Source organism: Callospermophilus lateralis, chromosome 1, assembly GCF_048772815.1.
Source record: "Callospermophilus lateralis isolate mCalLat2 chromosome 1, mCalLat2.hap1, whole genome shotgun sequence".
NCBI lineage: Eukaryota > Metazoa > Chordata > Mammalia > Rodentia > Sciuridae > Callospermophilus > Callospermophilus lateralis.
Genome location: NC_135305.1, coordinates 157,553,156 through 157,574,877, shown reverse-complemented (window position 1 = coordinate 157,574,877; position 21,722 = coordinate 157,553,156). Strand labels below are relative to the sequence as shown.

General features: G+C 46.4%; 1 protein-coding gene and 1 long non-coding RNA gene across 3 annotated transcripts in view; one reads left to right on the top strand and one right to left on the bottom strand.

Annotated features, from left to right (window-relative positions):
* Window positions 1–6,929: 6,929 nt before the first annotated feature.
* LOC143394358 (uncharacterized) lies at window positions 6,930–11,553 on the bottom strand. Its single transcript, XR_013090692.2, has 3 exons — window positions 11,345–11,553; window positions 9,565–9,664; window positions 6,930–7,767 (listed from the first exon to the last, which is right to left on the bottom strand). It is a non-coding gene; the product is annotated as an uncharacterized LOC143394358 (long non-coding RNA).
* Window positions 10,500–21,722, top strand: part of Kdm2b (lysine demethylase 2B) — a 120,705-nt gene continuing 109,482 nt past the window's right edge. Inside the window, exons 1-4 of one of the 2 annotated variants that reach the window (XM_076848617.2) lie at window positions 10,500–10,865; window positions 11,928–12,072; window positions 15,007–15,085; window positions 16,434–16,480. In XM_076848617.2, the coding sequence (XP_076704732.1) occupies window positions 10,833–10,865; window positions 11,928–12,072; window positions 15,007–15,085; window positions 16,434–16,480 (304 nt within the window). In that variant the 5' untranslated portion in view covers window positions 10,500–10,832. Of the gene's footprint in view, window positions 10,866–11,230; window positions 11,262–11,927; window positions 12,073–15,006; window positions 15,086–16,433; window positions 16,481–21,722 lie in introns of those variants that run through there. The other variant, XM_076848692.2, reaches the window with a different exon arrangement.

Below are 21,722 nucleotides of genomic sequence, written 5' to 3'. Positions count from 1 at the left end.
AGAGGTCCGCTCTAGATTATTACTATAATAATAATGGTGTATTTGTTGAGCACTTATTATATGCCAGGAACCCTGCTAAATGCTTTACATTTGCCCTCTCACACATTCTCATATCCTACCTAGGAAGTTCTCTTGTTACCTCCATTTCACAGGTAAGAAAACTAAGCCTCAAGAAGGTGAGGTCAGTCATTCTAGGCTGCACAGAGAAAGTAAATGGTGCAGATAGGCCTTCTCAGCCATAGCTCCTGATTTGTACTGCTTATCATCATGCTACATTTCTTCTGTCCCAATTATACTAATTTCAGTTAATCCAGAGACTAAAGATTCTAAAGGTTATTGTTTTGTTATTATTAATTAATTAATTCATTAATTTATTTATTTGCAATACTGGGGATTGAACTCAGGGCCCCTCACGTGTGAGGTAAGTGCTCTACCACTGAGCTGCACCCCCAGCCCTATGTTTTGGACACAGGGTCTTGATAAGTTGCCCATGTTGACCTCACACTTGTAATCCTCCTGTCTCAGCCTCCTGAATAGCTAGAACTAAAGGCATGTGCCACTGCGCCTGGTGACACTGAGTTCTTTATTAAAAAATATATATATATTTTTAGTTATAAGTGAACACAATATCTTATTTAAAAAAAAAAAAAAAAAAAAGAATTTTTTTAATATTTATTTTTTTAGTTTTCGGCGGACACAACATCTTTGTTTGTATGTGGTGCTGAGGATCGAACCCGGGCCGCACACATGCCAGGTGAGCGTGCTACCGCTTGAGCCTTATCCCCAGCCTGAACACAATATCTATTTTATTTTTATGTGGTGCTGAGGGTTGAACCCAGTGCCTCACGTGTGCTAGACAAGTGCTCTGCCACTAAGCTACAACCCCAGCCCCTGATACTGAGTTCTTAATCATAATATTGTCATAGATAATCAACGATGTCTATCATTACTGGGCACTTATCAACTCTATTCATTTTATTCCAAAAATATTTACTGACAACCTATAATGTTCTAAGCTCTGGTTTGGGGGCTGGGGATTGGAGATAAACAAAACAATAAAATCCCTGCTTTGTGGAGTTGACATCCTAGTAGAAAAAGAAAGAATTAAAGAAAGTAAAATACATAAACGACTGATGTCGATAGGCACAGTGTGCACACCTGTAATCCCAGCTCTTTGGGAGTGAGGCAGGAAGATTGCAGGTTTGAGGCCAGCCTGGGCAATTTAGGGAGAACTTGTCCCAAAATAAAAAAGTCAGAAAAAAAAATTTAGGGCTGGAGATGTAGGCCAGTAGTACAATCCCCAGGACCAAAAAAAGAAAAGAGAATATGACCACTGCTTCAGGGAAAAGGAGGGCAGGAAAAAGAACCAAAGTGCATATCAACTACAGTTTCTAGAGTCGAATTCTCCCTGCAGCAAGGCCCCCAGTCTGCCCTAGCTGGCCCCCCTTCTTGCTCCTTTAGCCCTCTGTCTCTAGCCCTCAGGACACAGGTAGGGAGACCCCAGGGGTCCAGTGATTAATTCCAGGCCTGGCCCTAGGGATGCCTTTGCCATATGCCAACAGTGTGGCCTCTCCTCTCCCACTCAGTACTTGTAGGTTGGGGGTCCTGGTGGAGGATGCAGGGTGCAAGTGTTTCAACTGGAGGTGAGGATAGTTGGTCCTCTGCCTCCAGGTGGCCTTATAGCTCAATTTCTGCCCAACTGATTTCATGATCCATGGAGGCAGTGTGTGGAACATCCTGGGCTGTGGAGCTAGATAGGTGTATAGCATCATTCTTCTTCCCTACTCTACACACTAACATTAGTCTTTTGTTCTTCAAGAGTGCCTCCAAGAATATTTGTATCTTCTTCAAAGAGGTATACTTTAAGGTTTAGTTGAAAAGAAACACAGTTTGGCATTAGAGGAATTTACTCATTCATTCAATAATTTATTTATTTATTTTTTTAGTAGTTTCAGGAGGCAGGTCCTAAGGGCTGAAGACAGTAATAAGATGGAGGAGGTCAATATTCTCAGGGACTTTGCCTTTTAACAACAGATGTTAGGTGGTGAACACAGGTTCCTTCCCAGAGAGAAGTTTACTGTGAGGAGAAACTGCAAAAAACTTGCCAGCTCTCCATTTATTTGCAGGAGGTGGTGTCAGAGATTTCTTAGGGCTAGAGAGAAGAGCCAGGGTCCTCATTCAAGACATTTCATCCTCACCAGGGAGGGGAAGCCCTTATTTCTGCCAGGAAGAGGTGCTGCCAGGTGAAGAGGAGGGGTTTCCTACTAAGGCTGCTCTGTGTATGAATCAAGGTCACACTTCATGTAGAACTGGCTAACTAATGTCATTGAGAGAAGGGTTAAAGAGCCACTGACATCATCTGCAAAGGGCATTATAATATGGTTAAGCCATGAAAAAGAAAATCTTCAACACTGTGACTTTTAGATTTGTGCAAGGGTGAGCAGTTTGGTGGAGGAGCTACCCTGCGGGGTGCTGGGCCACCATTCAATAAGGGTTTTTAGAGTAAGTACACAGTGATGCTGTGTGAGGTAGAAGATGCAGAGAAAGGGAAGGTGGAGTCCCTGCCCTCCCAGAGATCCCTGTTTAGTGAGAACACAGACGAGAATATACGTCTGTATATTCGGTCAGCTCTCCCTATATGCAGGTTCAGCATCTGAGGATGGAATTTTTTTTTTTTTTTTAGTGGTTCTGGGGATGGAACCCGGGACCCCCCACACACCCCACCACTGTCCTATATCCCCATCCCTAGAAAACATCACAAAAATCTCCATCTGGGGCTGGAGTTGTGGTTCAGTGGTAGAGTGCCTGCCAAGCACATGTGAGGCACTGGGTTCCATCCCCAGTGCTACGTTAAAATAAAATATAAATAAATAAGCAAGCAAAATAAAGGTATTGTATCCATCTACAACTAAAAATAGTTATTAAAAAAAAAAACTTCATCTGGAGACTTCTGCAGTTTTTTTTCCTTTCCCTACTCTCCCCCTTTGTCATTATTCCCTAAACAATGCAAGTGTTAACAACTATTTACATAGTGTTTAGTTATTAAGTATTCAAGATGATTTAAAGGCTAGGAGAAGATGTGATGATGTGGGTAGATTATGTTTACGATGTGCCATTTTATTTATTTTTAAGGGGTACCAGAGATTGAACTCAGGGGGCACTCACTCAGCCATTGAGCCACATCCCGGCCCTTTTTTATATTTTATTTAGAGACAGAGTCTCACTGAGTTGCTTAGCACCTCACTGTTGATGATCCTCCTGTCTCAGCCTAGCCTCTGGGATTACAGGTGTGCGCCACAGAGCCTGGCTCTATGCTATGCCATTTTATAAAACAGATATGAGCATCCTTGGGTTTGGGAATCCTCGGGGGTCCTGGAATTGCCCCCCCCCACTCCCCAGGATATCTAGCAAAGCCAGTAATGTGATCAGTGTTAGGAGGGGGAAGGAAAAGAGGCTCTATCTAAGCAGATTCCAGGAGAAGCCATTGGTTTGGAGGGTAGGACAGAGTGGGGGACAGGATTAGCATGTGCAAAGGCCTAAAGGTGGAAAAAGGAGCATATTTAATCCAAATCCATAGCACAGCATGGTCAGGTTTGGAAGGAGCCCTGCTGGGGAGTCAGGGCTCTGCCATCCCTCTCAGGCAGCCTTCCCCCTCAGCCTTCAACTTGGGGACAGCTAACCTGTTAGGGGTAAGCTTCTTGTCAGGGTCATGGAAGCCAGGTGGTCCTCTTCATGTGAATGAAGACAATCCCCAAGCCACTGCTTTGTCACCACCCCGATTTCACAGACAGGAAACTGAGACTCAGTTTAAGCATTTTTGTTCAAAGTCTGGTAACCCACTGTTGGGGAATTTAGAATGTTTTCTTTATGCAAATGCTTTTGTTTTAGCAATGCCTCTTATGTGGGGGTAATGTACTCAAAGCTTTTTTTTTAACAGAACCCTCTAAACCTGAGGCATGATTAGTTCTGCTGGTTCATCCTGCAGCACTCAGGGAGCCCAGGAAAGGGCAGTAATTAAAGCCAAAAGGTCCAATTCCCCATGTCTGTTCTGGTTCTCTCTTTGGGGCACCTCCAGATATTATCTTCTGCCAAACAGAGAGTTCGCTTCTCAGAAGTCTCAAGATGTGGGCGGTTAAAAAAATCAGCAGCATCAACGACGACCAAAACCCCTGAGCAGCTCCAACACAAAGGGCTTGAATTTTGAACAAAGGGCAGGGTGAGACCCGAAAGTAGATGCTGACACATCCTCTCTCCAGCTGTGAGCTGGGGGTCTGAGGGCTGCTGCAAAGGTCATCTGTCTCTACATCTTTGGGCAGGAAATGCAATTCAATCCTCTCAGTGACTGATCACTTTGCAAGATTAATGGAATCGTCTCCAACCTAGGTCTCTGTTCTGACAACACAAAAGGTGCATCAAACTTCTCTCCTCCCCTCTCCTCCCACTCAGCAAGGTCAGCTCATTTCCCCATTTGAAAAGTTCAAAACTTTTTTTTCTCCAGAAAATTTGTCCCTGAGTATTTCTTTGCTAGGTAAAATCTGCCTTCTGAGGTTAGATCCAAACTTGGCACTTGAGGATCTGAGGACTCTTCTAGACTTTTCTTCTGTCCCTGCTTCATCTTTGAAATTAAAATGAATGCAGAGGGCAAGCTCCACCCTGAAAGGGTTAACTGCCAGCCCTCTGGTCCATCTCTCGGGGATTGTCAGCCAATAACAGTTGAGCACGATGAAGTAATGCCTGGATTTTTATTTCCATTGGCTCACACACTTGTTCATCAATCCAAAGATGTAAGTTTATAAAAGAATCTTTGAACTTTTATGACTCGCTTCCTGGCATTAACCCTTTAATTAACTCACCTGTTATTTCCAAGGTTCTTTCCAATCCTCACATAGGAAGAGAGAGAATATGAAATGCTTAATTTTAAATAGAAAATCAAGCTTCCCAAAATAGTTAAGGCCTGAAGATTGGTCTCTGTATATATATATTTTTTCTTTTCTTTCTCTCTCTCTCTCTCTTTTTTTTTTTTTTTCAGTTGTAGATGGACACAGTACCTTTATTTATTTATTTTTATGTGGTGCTAAGGATGGAACCCAGTGCGCCTCACACATGCTTGGCAAATGCTCTACCACTGAACCACAATCCCAGCCCCTAATTTGTTCTTTCTTACTTTTCCACTTTAATACAAAAGGAACAAATTAAAAAGAAAAGAAAAAAAAAATAGAAAGCAACCAACCCAACAACAAACAAACAAAAAAGTTCTTTGAGAACAATCACTTTAACAGAAATTTTAACAGATATGTCACCATCTGTTGTCTCCCTAGGATAAAGTTAATAATAAGTCTTATAAAATAAAATGGGACAAAACTCTTTTAAGATTTGGCAATGCTTTTTATTTTCTACATCTTTCTTTTTTCTTTTTATTGAGATGCTGGGATTGAACCCAGGGCCTTATGCATTCTAGGCAAGTGCTTTACCTCTAAGCTATTCCTAGAATTCATTTTTGGAAAAAAATGAAATTCAAAAGGCACTACAACATATAAAGTGAAATTAACTCAGGCAGGTGTGATCGCGCACCCTATAATTTGAGGGAGCCAAGGCAGAAGAATTGAAAATTCCAAGCCTGGGTAATTTAGCTAGACCTTCAGCAACTGAGAGACCCTGTCTCAAAATAAAAAATAAAAGCGGGGGGGGGGGGGGGGGAGGGCCGGGGGTGCTGGGATTGTGGCTCAGTGGTGGAATGCTTGCCTAGAACATGTGAGGCACTGGATTTGATCCTCACCACCACATAAAAATGAATAAATAAAGGTACTGTGTCTATCTACAACTAAAATAAATAAAATAAAAGGGACTGGGTCGGGGTTTAGCTCAGTGGCAGAATGCCCTTGGAGGATTCATTCCCCATTAAACTGCCCCCCACAAAGAAAAAAAAAAAAAAAGAAGTAGTGAAAGGGCTGGGCAAGGTGGCATACACCTGCATCTCAGGATGCTGACGCAGAAGTATCTCAAGTTCCAGATCAGCCTTGGCAACTTATCCAAACCCTGTCTCAAAGATAAAAAAAAAAAAAATGAAAATGGAGGTAGTTCAGTGGTAGGGTGCCCCTGGCTTCAATCCCCAGTACTGGTGAAAAAATGACACTTGAATTTGTATGGTTCAAAATCAGGCAACAGCCATATATACATGTGGTAAAATCTGACATTCTACTAAATAGTTCCTTTTAATTTTTCTCCAGTTCTACCGGCACCCCCCAACCTTTTTTGGTCTTTCCAAAGGAAATTCTACACATATAATAGTTATCTTGCTGATTATTATTATTATTGTTATTTTAGTGATGGGAATAGAGCCCTGGGCACACTAGGTATGCTCTACTACTGAGCTACATTCCAAGCCCTACCTTCTTTTTTTTTTTTTTTTTTTTGAGATGGAGTCTCACTAAGTTATAGAGGCTGGCCTAGAATGTGTGATCCTGCTGCCTCAGCCTCTGAGCAGCTGGGATTATAGGTGTGAGTCACCAGGCCTGGTCTGTCCCTGGAATGTATGTCTAGAAGTGGCTACCCAGGTCTTAGGATTCCTGCTTCATCACCAATTATTTGTCCTTGAGAGTTGGCCGATTTGGGCAGGTGGGCCAGTCTAATATCCACTTGTATCCCCAGGCTCCCATACAGTACCATGTTCCTGGAAGGTTCTTAGAGTAAGTGGTTTAAAGGCTAACATTATAGGCACTCACATTGTACCAGATGTCCTCTTCCAGGGGTTACTGATATTAGTAACTTGTTTCCCGTATGGACCTTTCACTCATTCCACAAATGTTTCCCAGAGGCCAAATCAGACCTTGATGTGTATATATAGCTTAGTAAGTGCATTAAGACAAATGTTGTAAAACACTCTGGGGCAGTTTTAATTTTTTAATTAAAAATTGGACTGCAGGTGTAGATCAATGGTGGAGCAGCGATCAGCATGCCTGAGGCCCTGGGTTCAACCCTCAGAACATGCACACATCACATACACATGCACAATTTAAAATTCAATTCCTTGACAGGTGCAGTGGTACAAGCATATAATCCCAGTGACTAGGGAGGCTGGCCTCAGCAACTTAGTGAGACTCCATCGCAAAATAAAAATGAAAAAGGGTTGGGGATGTAGCTTAGTGATAAAGTGCTCCTTTGTTAAATTCCCAGTACCAAAAATAAATATTTTAATTCCTTAAGCCCAGTATCCATATTTCAGAGGCTCAATAGCCAGATGTGGCTAGAGAAAACAATTGCAAATATACAATATTTCCATTATCTGGTTGTATGGCACAGCCCTGCAAGGGGCTTACAGAATGGTCAGTCCTTGGGCTCTGGATTCCTACAAGGTCTGGGTTCAAATCCTGTTACGGTTATTTCACAGCTGTAAAATTTGGCCAAGTAATTGACAATTCTTTGAGCCTCAGCTATAATTATAATGTATAATTATAATGTATAATTATAATGTAAGGAATTATACCATTGCTCCTCCTTAAGAGTTTTGGCAAGCATTCAAAGAGATAGCAAATGTGAGGGACTTTGCTTGAAGGCATATTAAATTCTCAAAAATCAGGAGCTTCAGTGTCTTAATAGCCCCAAATCCTGGATTCTGATTTCTGAGGGCTCCATCCAGAGTCAGCCTCTTCCTTGGGAAGTTGTTAGTCCTTCTCCAGCCCCTGCCTGGAGTATGCCTGGAAGTGTAGCTGTTTCTTCTTTTGTCTTTCCTGTCTTCTCAGTCTTTGGGCACAGAGCTGCATCATCAACCTTTGAGGATGGAAGAAATGAATGAATGGGGATAATAGGCAGGATTTGACTGCTGTTGCAAGAATACACCCGGAGAGTCCAGGAAAGTCATTATTATCTAATTTCCAATGCAATTGGCCTGGTGTTTTCCTACAAAAAAAATTCACCATTTAAATAAGCACCTTCAGTTTCTGTGCCCTCCCTCACCTACTCTCAGCTCCTCAGGGACAATCAGCCAAGCTGGAGCTCAAGGGTCTTGGCCCTTCCCCCTTTGGCCCAAAATAACCTCCTCCCCCACTTTCAGCAAATGCTTGGAATTCTTTCAACAGGAGGACAAAGCCTTTCATCTGCCAATTACTGATAAAGAGAAAATGCAAATATGCCGGGGAAGGTGATCCATCAAGGGCCCAACATTTATGGAGTGACCACTTAGGGCCCAGCAGCAGGATAGGCATTCTGGGGGAGTCAAAGGGGAACAAGCCCCTGGCTGGCCCATTCTTCTCTGGGGTTTGCGGTTTCCTCGAGGTTTGTAAAGGGAGGGGATTAAATTAGGTGACTAGTCAACCCCTTCCTGCTCTGACAGACCAGGAACTCCCCATAGAGGTGATATATAGGCTTAACTGTTTTCACACTAAGGTGGCTGCCCTGGATCATTTTCCTAGTGCCAGCTTTTGGGGGGACACCAGGAAGCCACATGAGGAGAGAGGAATCCCAGGGAAAAAAGGTGAAGGATGAAGATCCTGCGTCCTACTTGCCAATTTTGTTTTATTTCACTTAATTCACTTCTCACCACCCTCCAGCCCAGAAGCCCTCCTTTGAGCGTTTTTGTTTTTTCATTATGTGGGAGCAGTGACCCTGGTTAATATAGGAAAAGGCATGTGATAGACAAGCCAGGTTCCAACTGGAACACAAATAGCCCACAGGAAAACTGTATGATCTTGGGTAAAAGTGGCTTTGCCTTCCTGAGTGCCAGTTTCATCATTTGCAAAAGAGGGAATGTCGAGATGGTTTCCCTGAAAGGGTTCTCTCTTTCTCAAGACAGAAGCAAATAAAATAGTCCCACTTCTTGATAGAGGGCTAAAGAGCTCACCACATACAAAGGTCTGTCCATTGGATGTAGCAGAACCAACATAGGCCATTTCGGTTTGGAGACAAAAGTTGGCGTTTGCTAGCTTCATACCTACTTTAAAAGATTTTTACAGCTAGTGAACACAGAGTAAAACAAACTTTAAAGATTAGTCTTTGGGGTCACATGAAAAAAAAAAAAAAACTACAAGAATGAAATGACAGTGAATTAAGGTGAGTGAGGGACGCATTTCTTCCCCAGGTCTAATGGCCTGTTACATGGGAATGACTGAAGGCTGAGTAGTCATCCAGTTTCATAATTTCTCCGAGCCTCAGTTTCCCAATTTGCAAAATGACCTGCTTCAACTAGCCCACAGGATTAGGGGCAGAAATAAAATAGCACGTGGACACCAGCTGTGAGCACCTACTATGTCCCTTATTGTAGTCCCGGTGCCTTGTCATCTTATCAGGAGATTTAACCCCTAAGACCAGGCCTTGCAGGACACAAGAGTTGGCCTGGAGTAAAGCGTTTCTCCGTGTTCACGATGCAATTACAGGACAACTCTGGAGGTTGTCACAAGCACTGGGAAGGGGGACAAGGGAGAACTCCCGGACCTAATGACATTCTATATATGCTTTAGGACTCCGCTAAAGTCATATCAGTCCAAGTGCGCTTAAGGTTTTCGTATCCCATCCCAAGAGCCACACGCCTTTCCACAACTCTTCTCCTATCAACAACCAACCAGGGCTTACCTTTCGCTTGTTTGCGAGCTGCGTTAGGAGACGCTAGATCCGATTCTCTGAGTATTTCCTTCCAGAGCATCAATTTTCTCCACTGGGCGGGCGAAAGGACCTTTAAAAAAAAAAAGTCCAACTTCTCTTTCAGGGATCGTAGGCTAGTGAAGAACTCCACGGAGGCGAGCAGAATGAATGAATGAAAGGCAACGTCTTCCGGTCACCTGCGGTCTGAAAAGGCTCCGGTCTGGCTGTATTTCCTGTACCTGTGTGTTCTTATCTTTCAGTCCGAGAGTTTAAAAGTATTGAGTCCATGCAGATATGGAGCTGTACTAATTTTTTTTTCTGAGCCCATCAAATGCGACCTCCATTTGGCGGGTTCGCAAATGGGGGTCTGAATAGGGTTGCCCCTCCCCCCCAAAAAAAGACATGAAGTTACATAGCAAAAAAAATACACACACACACACACACACACACACACACACACATATATATATATATATATATATATATATATATATATATACACCAAATGCTTTGAATTTGGGTCGCCAACGCAAGTTGTGGGGTAGGGTAGATGAAGGAAAAGGAAGAAGGGCAGCCGTGGGCAGTGGGGGCAGGGCTGAGGTGGGGGGTCGTTTTGTGGGTGCCAGGGCCCGGGGGCTTTCACGCCAGCATGCTCGGCTTGCATTTCCGCGCCTCCCGCTGAGGCCAGCCGTGCAAATCTCCACCTCCCTCCCCACCCCCTCCTCCTTCCCTCCCTCCCTGCCCCGCCATCTCCGGGATGCGCCAGTCGCCTGCAACTCAGCCCTCCAAAAGTCAGCTCTGCACACAACTCCCGGGCGGCGGCGGCGCCTGCGTGCAGAGGCGCACTCGTGACCCAACAACAAAACAGCGATGCCAGGGCGCTAACGGCGCCCGGTGCCTCGCGGGCTCCCTCCCAGTCCCATACCTCTTCGGGCCGCTGCCCCCGCCCCCCCATCCCGGGCCGAGTGCCCCCCCAACTAGCCCGGCCGCGGGCTCAGAGCGCGATCGGCAACAATGTTTACGTTCCGGGGATTATGACGTCGACGCCTCCCCCCCCCCACAACTGCTGAAAATGGTTTCCTAGGACTTTGCAAACGGATCTGCCTAAGTGTTGGTGCAAAACTTTGTAGATCTCGGCTCTGGCTTGCTTTATTTATTTATTTTTTGGTTTGTTTTCTTTGGTCTTCCCTCCTTCCCCCCTCCGCCAAAATGCAGGGGGCAGGAGTGTTGACAATTAATTGGTGAACTCTCCTAAAAAAATGGAGGCAGAGAAAGACTCTGGAAGAAGATTGGTGTGTAGCTTTTTTTTTTTTTTTTTCCAAATCTGTATCTGGTATATGATAGCTCTATTTTTTTTTTCGGTTGTTTCTTGCTGCCTTTTCTTTCCTTTTCTGTATTTTACAAGAGGACCGGAAAAAAATAATAAATTGCATGCAAAAGGAAGCAAGCAGCTTACTCCTCCAGTCCCTTGTGAGGCTCAGAGTCTCAGACACTTAAGTGGGGAGATGGTAGCTTGGAAAGGCGTAGGGGGTGGTAAGCGGGATGGGGGTTCGCCCGGAATCTGGGGGGCTGCCGCGCTGGGCGCTGGGCGGTGGAGGGAGGAGGCAGGGGGATGCGGGGAGTGGTGGGGGAGTCTCCTTAGGAAGTGAGTGTGCGCGCGCGCTCGTGGGGAGATGAGGCAGCTGCTGGTGCGTTTTGGGGTCTCCGATGGGAGCTTTGTGGCGGGTCGTCTGCCTCTCCCCCTCCTAAGCCCCTCACCTCCTCCCCTCACCTCCTCTTCTTGTACTGGCGGGCGATCGGCGGGGGCGGCTGGGGTCTCAGCCCTTCCATTTCAGCTTTTCAGCTTCCCCGGTAGCTCGGGAGCGGCTCCAGCCTTAGAAACGCCGCCGGCCCGGGTTCCGGCTTCCCGGCTCTGCCTCCACGGCGGCCGGGGCGGCTGTTACCGCCGAGCCCGGAGCTGCAGCGGCTCCTCCCGGGGCCTACATCTGCCCCGCCAGCCCGTGTCCGGAGCCCCCTTCTCGGGTTACATAACCAGGCTCCCGGCTGAGTGGGCAAAGCTCAACACATCACGGGGATGGGGGACGTGGGAGAGCCCCTAGATACCCTTTCCATGGCTTCCAAAGATGCAGGAGGAGAGTGCTTCGTCGTGTAGGACGCAGTAGGACCCTGGGGGTGTGGGCCCCTGTCCTTTTCCTGCTTTTCATCATCTTTGGCATTTGCGCAAAGTTGCTCAGATTGCAATGGTGGGGTACAGGGGGCGTGCACTCCTGCACCTGTTCGTGTTGGCCCGGGGTAGGAGGCGACCCCCCAGTTCCCACAATAATATCGCGGGCTCTCTGGTTGGATCCTCGCAGCGCCCGATTGATCGCCAAAGATACGACGAGAACGAAGACTTGTCGGACGTGGAGGAGATTGTCAGCGTCCGCGGATTTAGCCTGGAAGAGAAGCTGCGCAGCCAGCTGTACCAGGGGGACTTCGTGCACGCCATGGAGGGCAAAGGTGAGGCGCCCCCTCCCCGGGCCGTCCTCCGCACCGCGGGCCGCGCGCACGTGGGGAGGGAGCTGCCGGTGGCTGGGTTCGTATTTCGCGCCCGCGTCCCCCATTCCAGGGGATCCGGTGACGAAACGAGGCCGAGCACTGGGGGGGTGGGGTGGGGTGGCGAGGGAGGAGGGCAGGCGGGAAGGGGGCCGGGCACAGGCCTAGGCCTGGCTTGCGCCCACCACCAGCACCACAGTGGGCAGAACCAGAGGGCTGATGGACTGAGGGACCTGGGAACAGACAGTCGGACCGAAGGAGGGCGTGAGCGCCGCGTCCTCCACCTCCTCAGCCGGTTGTGCTCTTGCGCTGCCCAAGGTGCAGTCGCCTGACTGGAGGAGCCCAGTTCTGGGGTCCTCCTGAGACATCGGGGTGAGGCCCCCCGGACTTGAAGCCTCCTAAACCGCTGTCATCTCGGGCTCTGTTAGTTAGGAGCTGGTGATGGAACGTCTTGAGTTATTGGGGTTACACCTCCTCAGGCTTGGGGTCTCTGGAGCGCATTTCACATCCCATTATAGGCCTGGGGAGGTGCATTCAGGGTTGTTGGTCTAAATTGCCACCTAAGCTTGAGGCCTGCAGCGTTGACAGTTTGAAGCTGGGATATGGGTGACTTCCCCTCAGGCTTAAGGCTGAGAGATTCCTGTTTCCTGGTAAAGTCTTGGGGCACTTCTAGGGGAAATAGGGTCTCTTCCCATGCCTGAGGCTTTTCTGTCTCCTGTCAACCCTCCCCAGTTGGAGCAGAAGTTGGGGAAGTTCAGGGTGCTAGAGTACAGCCTAGCCTGAGATCTAGCAAGGCCTGCTTTTCTCCCTGACCTTCCTACTAAGAGTGTCTCAGGGTGTCCTCCAGACAGATTTGGGGTGTTGCTTCTGCTTGGGTCTGAGGCTTTTGGAGCCATGACCCACCCCACCCTGCAGCCTGGATTTCCGCAGGGCCTGTGGGGTGAGGGTTTTGGAAATGCCCTTTCTCACCCCAGGCCTTCCTGGGGTATGGTGTTCATTTTTTTTTTTTTTTTTTTTCTTCTCCTCTCAGCTGTTTGATTGTCCTTTCAATTACTCAGTTTCCATTTTGTATTTCCCCACCTTCTTGGAAACCCTTCCCTCTCCAGGAGCTGACGGCCTTGAGGTGCCTCCCTGTGGGTTCTGGATGAGTGGCTAGGCCTTGAGTTGGCCTGGAGGAGAGTTCTTTCTGGCTTTGCATTTTTGAAATTTCTCTTTTGTGCTTGTTGCCCCCCTGGGCTCTGGTGGTGTTGGGGAGAAATGTGGGGAGGGAAGAAGATATTTTTTCTAGCCTGTTTGGTCCTAGAGCAGGGTGCCAGTCCTAACAGCATGTAAATTTTCTCCACATAAATGGGATTTTAATTTCTCTCCTTTCTTCCCCCCATTTTATGGAGTCATTTGGCAGAGTCTATGAGAAAACAGTAAGCAAACTTTTCCTAGTCATTTGTCAGGAATCCTCAGCCAAGGATTTCGGCACTTTTTCTCAGGCTCATTTGAGGAAGTTGAAGCTGGGGGTGGGGTAGTGCCGGGCTTTGGGTGTGTTGGCAGGGAAGGTTACCAGCCAGGGGCTCTAAATGGCATCCTTAAATTTGCTGTCCTGGCTCCTTTCAAAGGACCGGGCCTTAGGGTTTCACTAGTTAATTCAGATCTGGTCCCAAAACTTGAGGGAGGAGCTGAGAAACAGAAGGAGCCCTTCGCCTGGATTCAAAAATAGAAGCTTCTTAAACTTCCCTTCCTTTAAATCCTTAGGAATCCCCATTCACTGTGAGCCCCTGGGGATCTGAGCCACTGAGGTCAGGGCTTTCCCGGCGATGGTTTTGTTCTCTTTTCTGAGCCAGTAGCTTTGGCCTCCTCCCCCAAGGCCCTAGTGAACTGTTCGCCAGGGGCCGCAGCCTTCAGTGGCCCTGGGACTCTTCTCTCACTTCAGACCAGTCAGAGAGGCCTTGTAGCCTTGTGGGATACTTTAGTCACCTGAGGACTTGGGGGACGTGATTTGGACTTTGGAGGGCGGGGGTTTGATATCAGCTTCCTTCACCTCCATATTTAGGGCTGTGTTTGGGTCAGATTCATTGATTTTTGGGGAGAATTGAGGAAGGAAAGAAATTAATCAAAGGCCCCCTTCAATCTCCAGGGCTTTTGATAAAGATTTGGGGGTCTCTACCAGACAAATCCCAGTTAGGAAATTACCCAGTGGATTTTTCTTGAGCCTTGCTGTGCCTGCTCTGTGCAGCCTACCTGGAGAGCATCCTTCTTGGTGATCCAGTGGAAGCAAGCGGTGTGATGGCTCCGACAGAATTTCACTATGAAGACAACAAAGCTGTGCCCAGTTCCCTAGTTATTTTGGCACCAAATACACAGTTTCCAGGGAAACCGGCTTCCCCCCCTCCCCTTCACGATGCAGGATATTACAATAAGATTTTCACTGATGCTCAGCTACAATGAGAGCCCTCCTCCCAGCCTCCTCTCTGGGGCTTCAGATCCTCCCAGGTGGCATTCTTCAGTTCTGCAGTCCCTTTACTCTCTGAGCTCAGCCAGGGATGCGTTTTCCTGTCTGTCCCCCTTTCTCAGCACTAGCTGGGTCTCTTTCAGTGTGGGACTCTTTATAAGTCTCCTCCCCAACCCTGGCTAACCTTGGGCTGTTCATTGACAAGTTCGGACCCGTGGGGCATGCAGAGAATGACTGAGTAGGCAAAGGAGCGATCGCTGGCATGGCTTCTCTCGGACTAGGCCCTGCCATTTCCCTGTCATTTTCCAGGGAGCTTCTGCCACTGAGGTCAGGCCTCCCTCTAGCACCCCCTCGCTCCCTTCCTTTGCCATTTTTTCTTCCCCTCACCAATGGCTCGTGGTTCATTTGCTCCTGAATAACTTAACCAACTTGTTTTAATTCAAATATCCAAACAGATTTCAACTATGAGTACGTACAGAGAGAAGCTCTCAGGGTTCCCCTGATATTTCGAGAAAAGGACGGACTAGGAATTAAGTAAGTTGCTGACACTAATTGCCTCTCCCCTGTCTTCCTCCCTAACTCAATTTCTAGCTTGGGTGGATTTCTTCTACCCTCTTCCCCCCACTCATCACTGAGGGAACTTTTTTTCATGATCTGGGAATAGCAGCTCCTTGTTCAAGCCCTGACCAAGGGGAAAGCTCTCTAAAGATTGGTCTTTTTTAGGAATTTGGGCAGAGAGGACTTAGGGTACTTGAACAGTGATGACTTCTGCCCTGATCCATCTGGCTTCACATTGCAATCTCTTACCAAGAATCGTACCTGTCCTGCTCCTCAACCCTGAACCAAGAAACTGGCAGACCCTGAGCTGTGTTAGCTAGTGTATGGGAAATGGCTCCCTTCCATGGAGGGTATATTTCCCTGGGCACCAGCGTCTCCCCTTTCTTTGCCTGCCACTGTGTCTGGTTTATATTCTGGCTGAGATCTACCAGAGCTCCAGGTGGGGGAGAGATCAGAGCCAGGCTAGAAGAACAGGTTTCTGCCCCTTAGGCAGGGACAGAGGAGGCTCAGGGTGTCATCCTAGGCCATCTCCTTTCCAGCCTCTGAAGCTGGACTTGCTCACCAGTCATGTTCCTAGGAGTGGAAAGTAAACCTTCAGCATCTCTGTTAGTTAATAGTTCCCATAATCATTGTAGCAGGGTTATCAAATTCCTGGAAATGGTCTAATGTCTGTCTTCTTTTCCCTCTGAACTTAAAGGGGTTCTTTCCACTTTCCATACAACTGTGGAGAGTATTTTTTTAGAGGGAGAAAGAGACACAGAGAGGGCTGTCCCTAGAAAGAAAGCCGGTGTTTGGCCCTTGACACCACACTCGAGTCTTTCCCATAGAAGTGAGAGTGGGGTGGCAGGTAGATGTCCCATTCTCTGCTGAGGTTCAGAGTTTTTTTGTTGTTGTTATGTTTTTGTTTTTTGATACTAGGGATTGAATCTAGGGGTGCTTAACCACTGAGCAACATTACTGTCCCTTTTTTATTTTGAGGCAGAGTCTCACTAAGTGGTTTAAGGTCTCGCTAATTTGTTGAGGCTTGCTTTGAACTGTGATCTTCCTGCCTCAGCCTCCTAAATCACTGGAATTATAGGCAGGCACAGTACCAGCTGAGATTTAGGTGTGATGTACCTCTAGGGGTGGGGAAGGGGCACCATGGTTCTGGGTGACCTTCCCTTGAGGTACTACCTGATCTACTGCCCTCTATCCAGGTTATCTCATTTTGGATTCCAAACAGAGAGCAAGGACCCCACTTGGAAAAATGGCTTCACCCTGGGCAGGGTAGAGTCTGGCTCTGTTGTTTCTGGCTTCTCACCAATGTCTGTGCTTCTTTTTCTAGGATGCCTGATCCTGATTTCACAGTCCGAGACGTCAAACTCCTAGTGGGTAAGTTTCTGGCTGTGTGTGTGACTCAGAGATGCTGAGGAACAGGAATAGGAGAAGGGAAAAGGGAGAGGCTTTCACTATCACCTGCCCATTTAGACTTTTAACTGCCTCTAAAAAGAAAGTCCCCTTGGGAAGGGGCAGGGGCAGGTGTGAGCTGCAACCGTCTCATTGTGGAGAACAGGTCAGATTGCAAAGTCCTGAGAAGGCCTGGATCAGAGTGTGTTTGCCATTACATGCTTTTATGAGGCTGATTTGGACCCTAGCCTCCAGCTTGGGTGTCAGCAATGCAATCTTAGATCTCTGCTGTGTGTTTGTTTGTGAGTTGCTGGGTAAACACTGGGCGTTTTGTGACCCCTAAAGACTTTCAGGCTTTCCGGGGGGAGGGATTAGTCCTCCTGCTTCTTCAGGGTTCTAGACAAGCCTTGGGTGGGGCTTGGCACTCTGTGCTCAGCAAATGCCTGTTAACTCTCTGGGCACCTGCAGAGTGTGACTGAGGACTTGGTGCTCTGAATTCTGGATTGGGCAGCAGGTGGCATTTCAGATCTTAAAGGAAGTCTTCCATTAAATCCATTATTTCCAGAAAATCTTTTCTTGCTGACATGGTGGTCTTGAATATGACAGATATGGTTCCTGCCCTTTTGGTTATAGCAACCAGCAATAAAGAAGTAAACTACATATATTTTCTAATAGTGATCAGAACTGTTGCCATCCTTAATGTGGGGCATTATTTTAGGCAGGTGGTCAGGGCGGTCCTCTCAGTGTCTGGGGAGGGCATTTGAACAAGACTTGATTGGCAAGAATCAGCCATGGGAAAGAACATTCTAAAGCACTTTTTTTTTCCCTGCAGGGGTGGGGGGTCAGGTCTAGTCATCAAACCCAGGGTCTCCTGAATGCTAGGCAAGCACTCTACCACTGAGCCACATCCCTGGGTCTTTTCTTTTTTTGGTAGTTCTGGGGATTTATCCCAGGGTCTCCCACTTGGTAGGCAAGCGCTCTACCACCAGCTCCCTGAAAGAACATTCTAGTACATTATAGGTTGAGAGATGAGCAAGTGTAAATGCTAGGAGGTGAGGATAAGCTCCGTGTGTGGAGGACCTGAATGAGTGAGGGGGCAAGCAATGGAAGAGGTGGTGGAAGTTGCAGGGCTAAGTCATTAGGGCCTTGTAGGCCCCGGCAGGGAATTTGAATTTGACTCTTGGTGTGATGGGAAGCCCCTAGGGAGATTAAAAGTAGGGCGCAGGGGGTACCATGTGATTTGAATAACAATGGCTTAACCCTAAATTCTCACACTATGAAATTCACCATTTAGCCATCTCCAAGGGTACATTTCACTTCAGTATATTCACAATTTGTACAACCTTCACCACTATTTCCAGACCACTTTCATCACCTTAAAAATAAACCCTGCACCTCCCAGTTCCCCTCTCCTTCCATCCCTTGGTGGCTCCTAATCTCATGATTTTTTGTATGGATTTGCCTTGACATTGATTTTTTACGGAGCTGGGGATGGAACCCAGGACTGCTGTCTGCTAAGCTATATCCCTAACCCTTTTTATTTTTTCATTTTGAGATAGTCTTGCTAAGTTGCCCAGACTGGCCTAGAACTTGTGCTCCTCCTGCCTCAGCCTCCGGAGTGACTGGGATTATGGGCTGGAATCAAATAATGCAGACCTTTTGTGACTGGGTGCTTTTACTCAGCATGTATGCAAGGCTCATCCATGTTGCAGCATGAATCAGTGCTTCATTCCTTTTTTTGGTAGTAGGGATGAAACCCAGAACCTTTTGCATGCTATGCATGCATTCTTAACTTATCTAACACATTTGGGGTTGTATCCCCAACCTTTTTTTTTTTTTTTTTTAATATCTTTATTTTACATTTATGTGGTGACTGAGGATCAAACCCAGTGCCTCATGCATGCTAGGTGAGCATGCTACCACTGAGATACAATCCCAGCTGGCATCCCCAACCCTTAATGGCTGAATGATATTCCATTGTATGGATTGACCATGTTTTGTTTATTCATTCATGCATTAATACACATTTTGGTTGTTTCCATTTTTGGCAGTTATGAATAATGCAAGAAATATTCACATACAAGTTTTTGTATAAACATACATTTTCATTTCTCTTGATTCTATGTAGTACTGAGGAGTGGAATTGCTGGGTCATGTGGTGGTTTAGTCCATTTTCTGTTGCTATGACAGAATATCTGAGACTGGATAATTTACAAAGAAGAGAAGTTTATTTTGATTCATGGTTCTGGAGGCTGGGAAGTTCAAGAGCATGGTGATGGCATCTGCTTGGCTTCTGGTGAGAGCATCATAGCGTTTAACCTCTATCATGGTAACTAATCCAGTGCCATGAGGAAAGCATTAATCTAACCACGAGGACTTCCTTCCCATGACCCAAACACTTTCCACTAGTTCCCACCTCCTAATACTGCTGCATCGGGGAACTTCTGCAGGACATATAAACCATAGCATACGGTGACGGTGTTAAACTTCTGAGGAACTATTAGCCTGGCTTCCCGCAGCAGCTATGCCATTGTACACTCTCATCAGCTATGTATGAGGGTTCTCATTTCTCCTTATCCTCACCAACAGTTATTATTTTCTGCTTCCCCCCCACCCCAAAGTACTGGGGATTTAATCTAAGGATGTTCTACCACTGGGCTATATCCCCAGTCCCTTTTTAAAAAAATTTTTTTGAGCTGGGTACAGTAGTATATGCCTATAATCTCAACAGCTCCAGAGGCTAGAGGGTCGAAAATTCAGCCTCAGCAATTAGCAAGTCCCTCAGCAACTTAGTGAAGATCCTTCTCAAAGTAAAAAATAAAAAGGGTTGGGGATGTGGCTCAGTGGTTAAGCGTCCCTGGGTTTAATAAGTAATAAGTAAAATAATAAATTTTTGAGACAAGTGTCTTGCTAAATTGCTGAGACTGCTTGAAATCCTCCTGCCTCAGTCTCCCAAGTCACTGGGATTACAGGTGTGTGCCACTGTGCCTGGCAATTTTTATTTTTTTTAAAGCTGGATTACTAGATATGTTAAAGAAGTGAATATCAGAGCTGAAGGGGACAAACTATTCCATCAAGGGCAGAAGATGGGACAGTGTACCTTTTAAATCAACTCTATGCACAGGAACTTGGCCTGGTGCTTCCAACTCAGTCAAGCCTTTGTTATTTGACAACCTTGCTTTGAAGTTACCTTTGCTACTTAACTGAGTGATTTGGGGCAAGGTAACTTGACTAGGTCTCAATTTCTTCATCTGGTAATGAAGCTAATTATCAGAGTGTGTCTTGAAGAAGGATAATAAAAAAATGAATGAATGAATGCATAGCATTGTGCCAGATGAGGCCCTGTTTTTATTTATCATAATGTCTATGAGTAAATATTAAAGCCAAGTTCTGAAACCTGGGGTTGAGGCAACATGACAACCTTAATAAATGCAGCTTGCTTCCCCTTTCCTGCCCCCATTCCTCATACTGGGGATTGAATTCAGGATTGCTCTTGCACTGATCAACCTCCCCAGCCCTTTTTTATTTTGAAACATGGTCTTGTTAAATTGCCCAGACTAGCCTTGAACTTGTGAACCTTCGGCCTCCCTTGTCATTGGGATTGCAGGTGTGCACCGCTGCTTTCTTTCTTTTTTTTTTTTAAGATAGAGCGAGGAGAGAGAGAGAGCGAGAGAGAGAGAGAGAATTTTAAAAAAATATTTATTTATTTCTTTAGTTTTCGGCGGACATAACATCTTTGTTTGTATGTGGTGCTGAGGATTGAACCCGGGCCGCATGCATGCCAGGCAAGCGTGCTACCGCTTGAGCCACATCCCCAGCCCAGCAAGCTTTCTTAAATAACATTGCCTGCCTGGCCCTTTTGAACAGCTTCTCAAGCCTTTTGAGGTTTTGTTTTGCTCTGGATGTGCCCAGGCAGTCTCTTCCCTTGAGCCTCGTTCTTCTCACAGAGGATACAGAAGGGTCTAATAAGATGGTCCCAACATCCTTGCCAGTGCTAGAATTTTCTAGGAAGGTACAGAAAGCACGAACAGTAAGCCAGCCCCATGTCTCTTGGTGCTTTGGGAAGGTATGGTGCACTTGTCGCTGTGAGGGGTGTGAGTGGCTGTAGCCAATTTGGGGTATTAAAAATGTCCATTTTCATCTCTGAGTGTGCACAGGCTTTTGGAGAGTGGTGATAGGCACATTTGATGGGGGTGACAAATGTTATTCAAGCTGGCCTAAGCAAAACGAAACTTACTGATTTATATACATCTGGGGCGTAAACTGCAGGCACATCTAGGCTTAGGTGCTCCAAGATGATCCCAGGAGGTTGCCTGCTTTTTGTGTCCTGATTTGCTTCCTCTGTCTCTTTAGTTTTCAGGAGGATATCTCTCCATGTAAAGAGCTACAGCCAGCGGCTCCAGGTTCACATCCTACCAGCTCAGGGTCCTCCTTCCTCGACCCACAGACTTCCACTCAGCATCTCTGGCTTGGCTCTGATAGACCTAGCACAACCCCAGAGTAGAATGGGGGCCCAGGTCAACCGACTGAGTTGGGGAAGCAACAGTTCTCCAGGGTTGCTGGGTGACAGAAGTGTCCCTAACATAAACCAAGAGTTTTGCTTGAGAGGGCAGTGTGGGGAGGCTGGCCCAATCAGTTGACTGTTTTAGAAAGGTGCATGGCTAGCTTTAGGGGCCACAGTATGGGTCTTAGACTCTTCTCAGGCTTTTCTTTTTTTAAAAAAATTATTTTTTAGTTATAGGTGGACATAATATCTTTTTTTAAAAACATTTATTTATTTATGTATCTTTTTTTAAAATTTATGTATCTTTAGTTTTTAGGTGGACACATTATTTTGCTTTTATGTGGTGCTGAGGATCGAACCCAGTGCCTCATGCATGCTAGGCGAGCACTCTACCACTGAGCCACATCTTTTTTTTTTTTTTTTTTTAAATATTTATTTATTTATTTTTTAGTTTTCGGTGGACACAACATCTTTATTTTATTTTATTTTTATGTGGTGTTGAGGATCGAACCCAGCGCCCAGCGCATGCCAGGCAAGCGCGTTACCGCTTGAGCCACATTCCCAGCCCTGGACACAATATCGTTATTTTATTTTTATGTGGTGCTGGGGATCAAACCCAGTGCCTCACGCTTGGTAGGCAAGTGCTCTACCTTTGAGCCACAACCCCCCTCTCAGGCTTTCTTTATAAGCCATCAGCTTGTAGCTCCCTGTCTTTTATTTCTA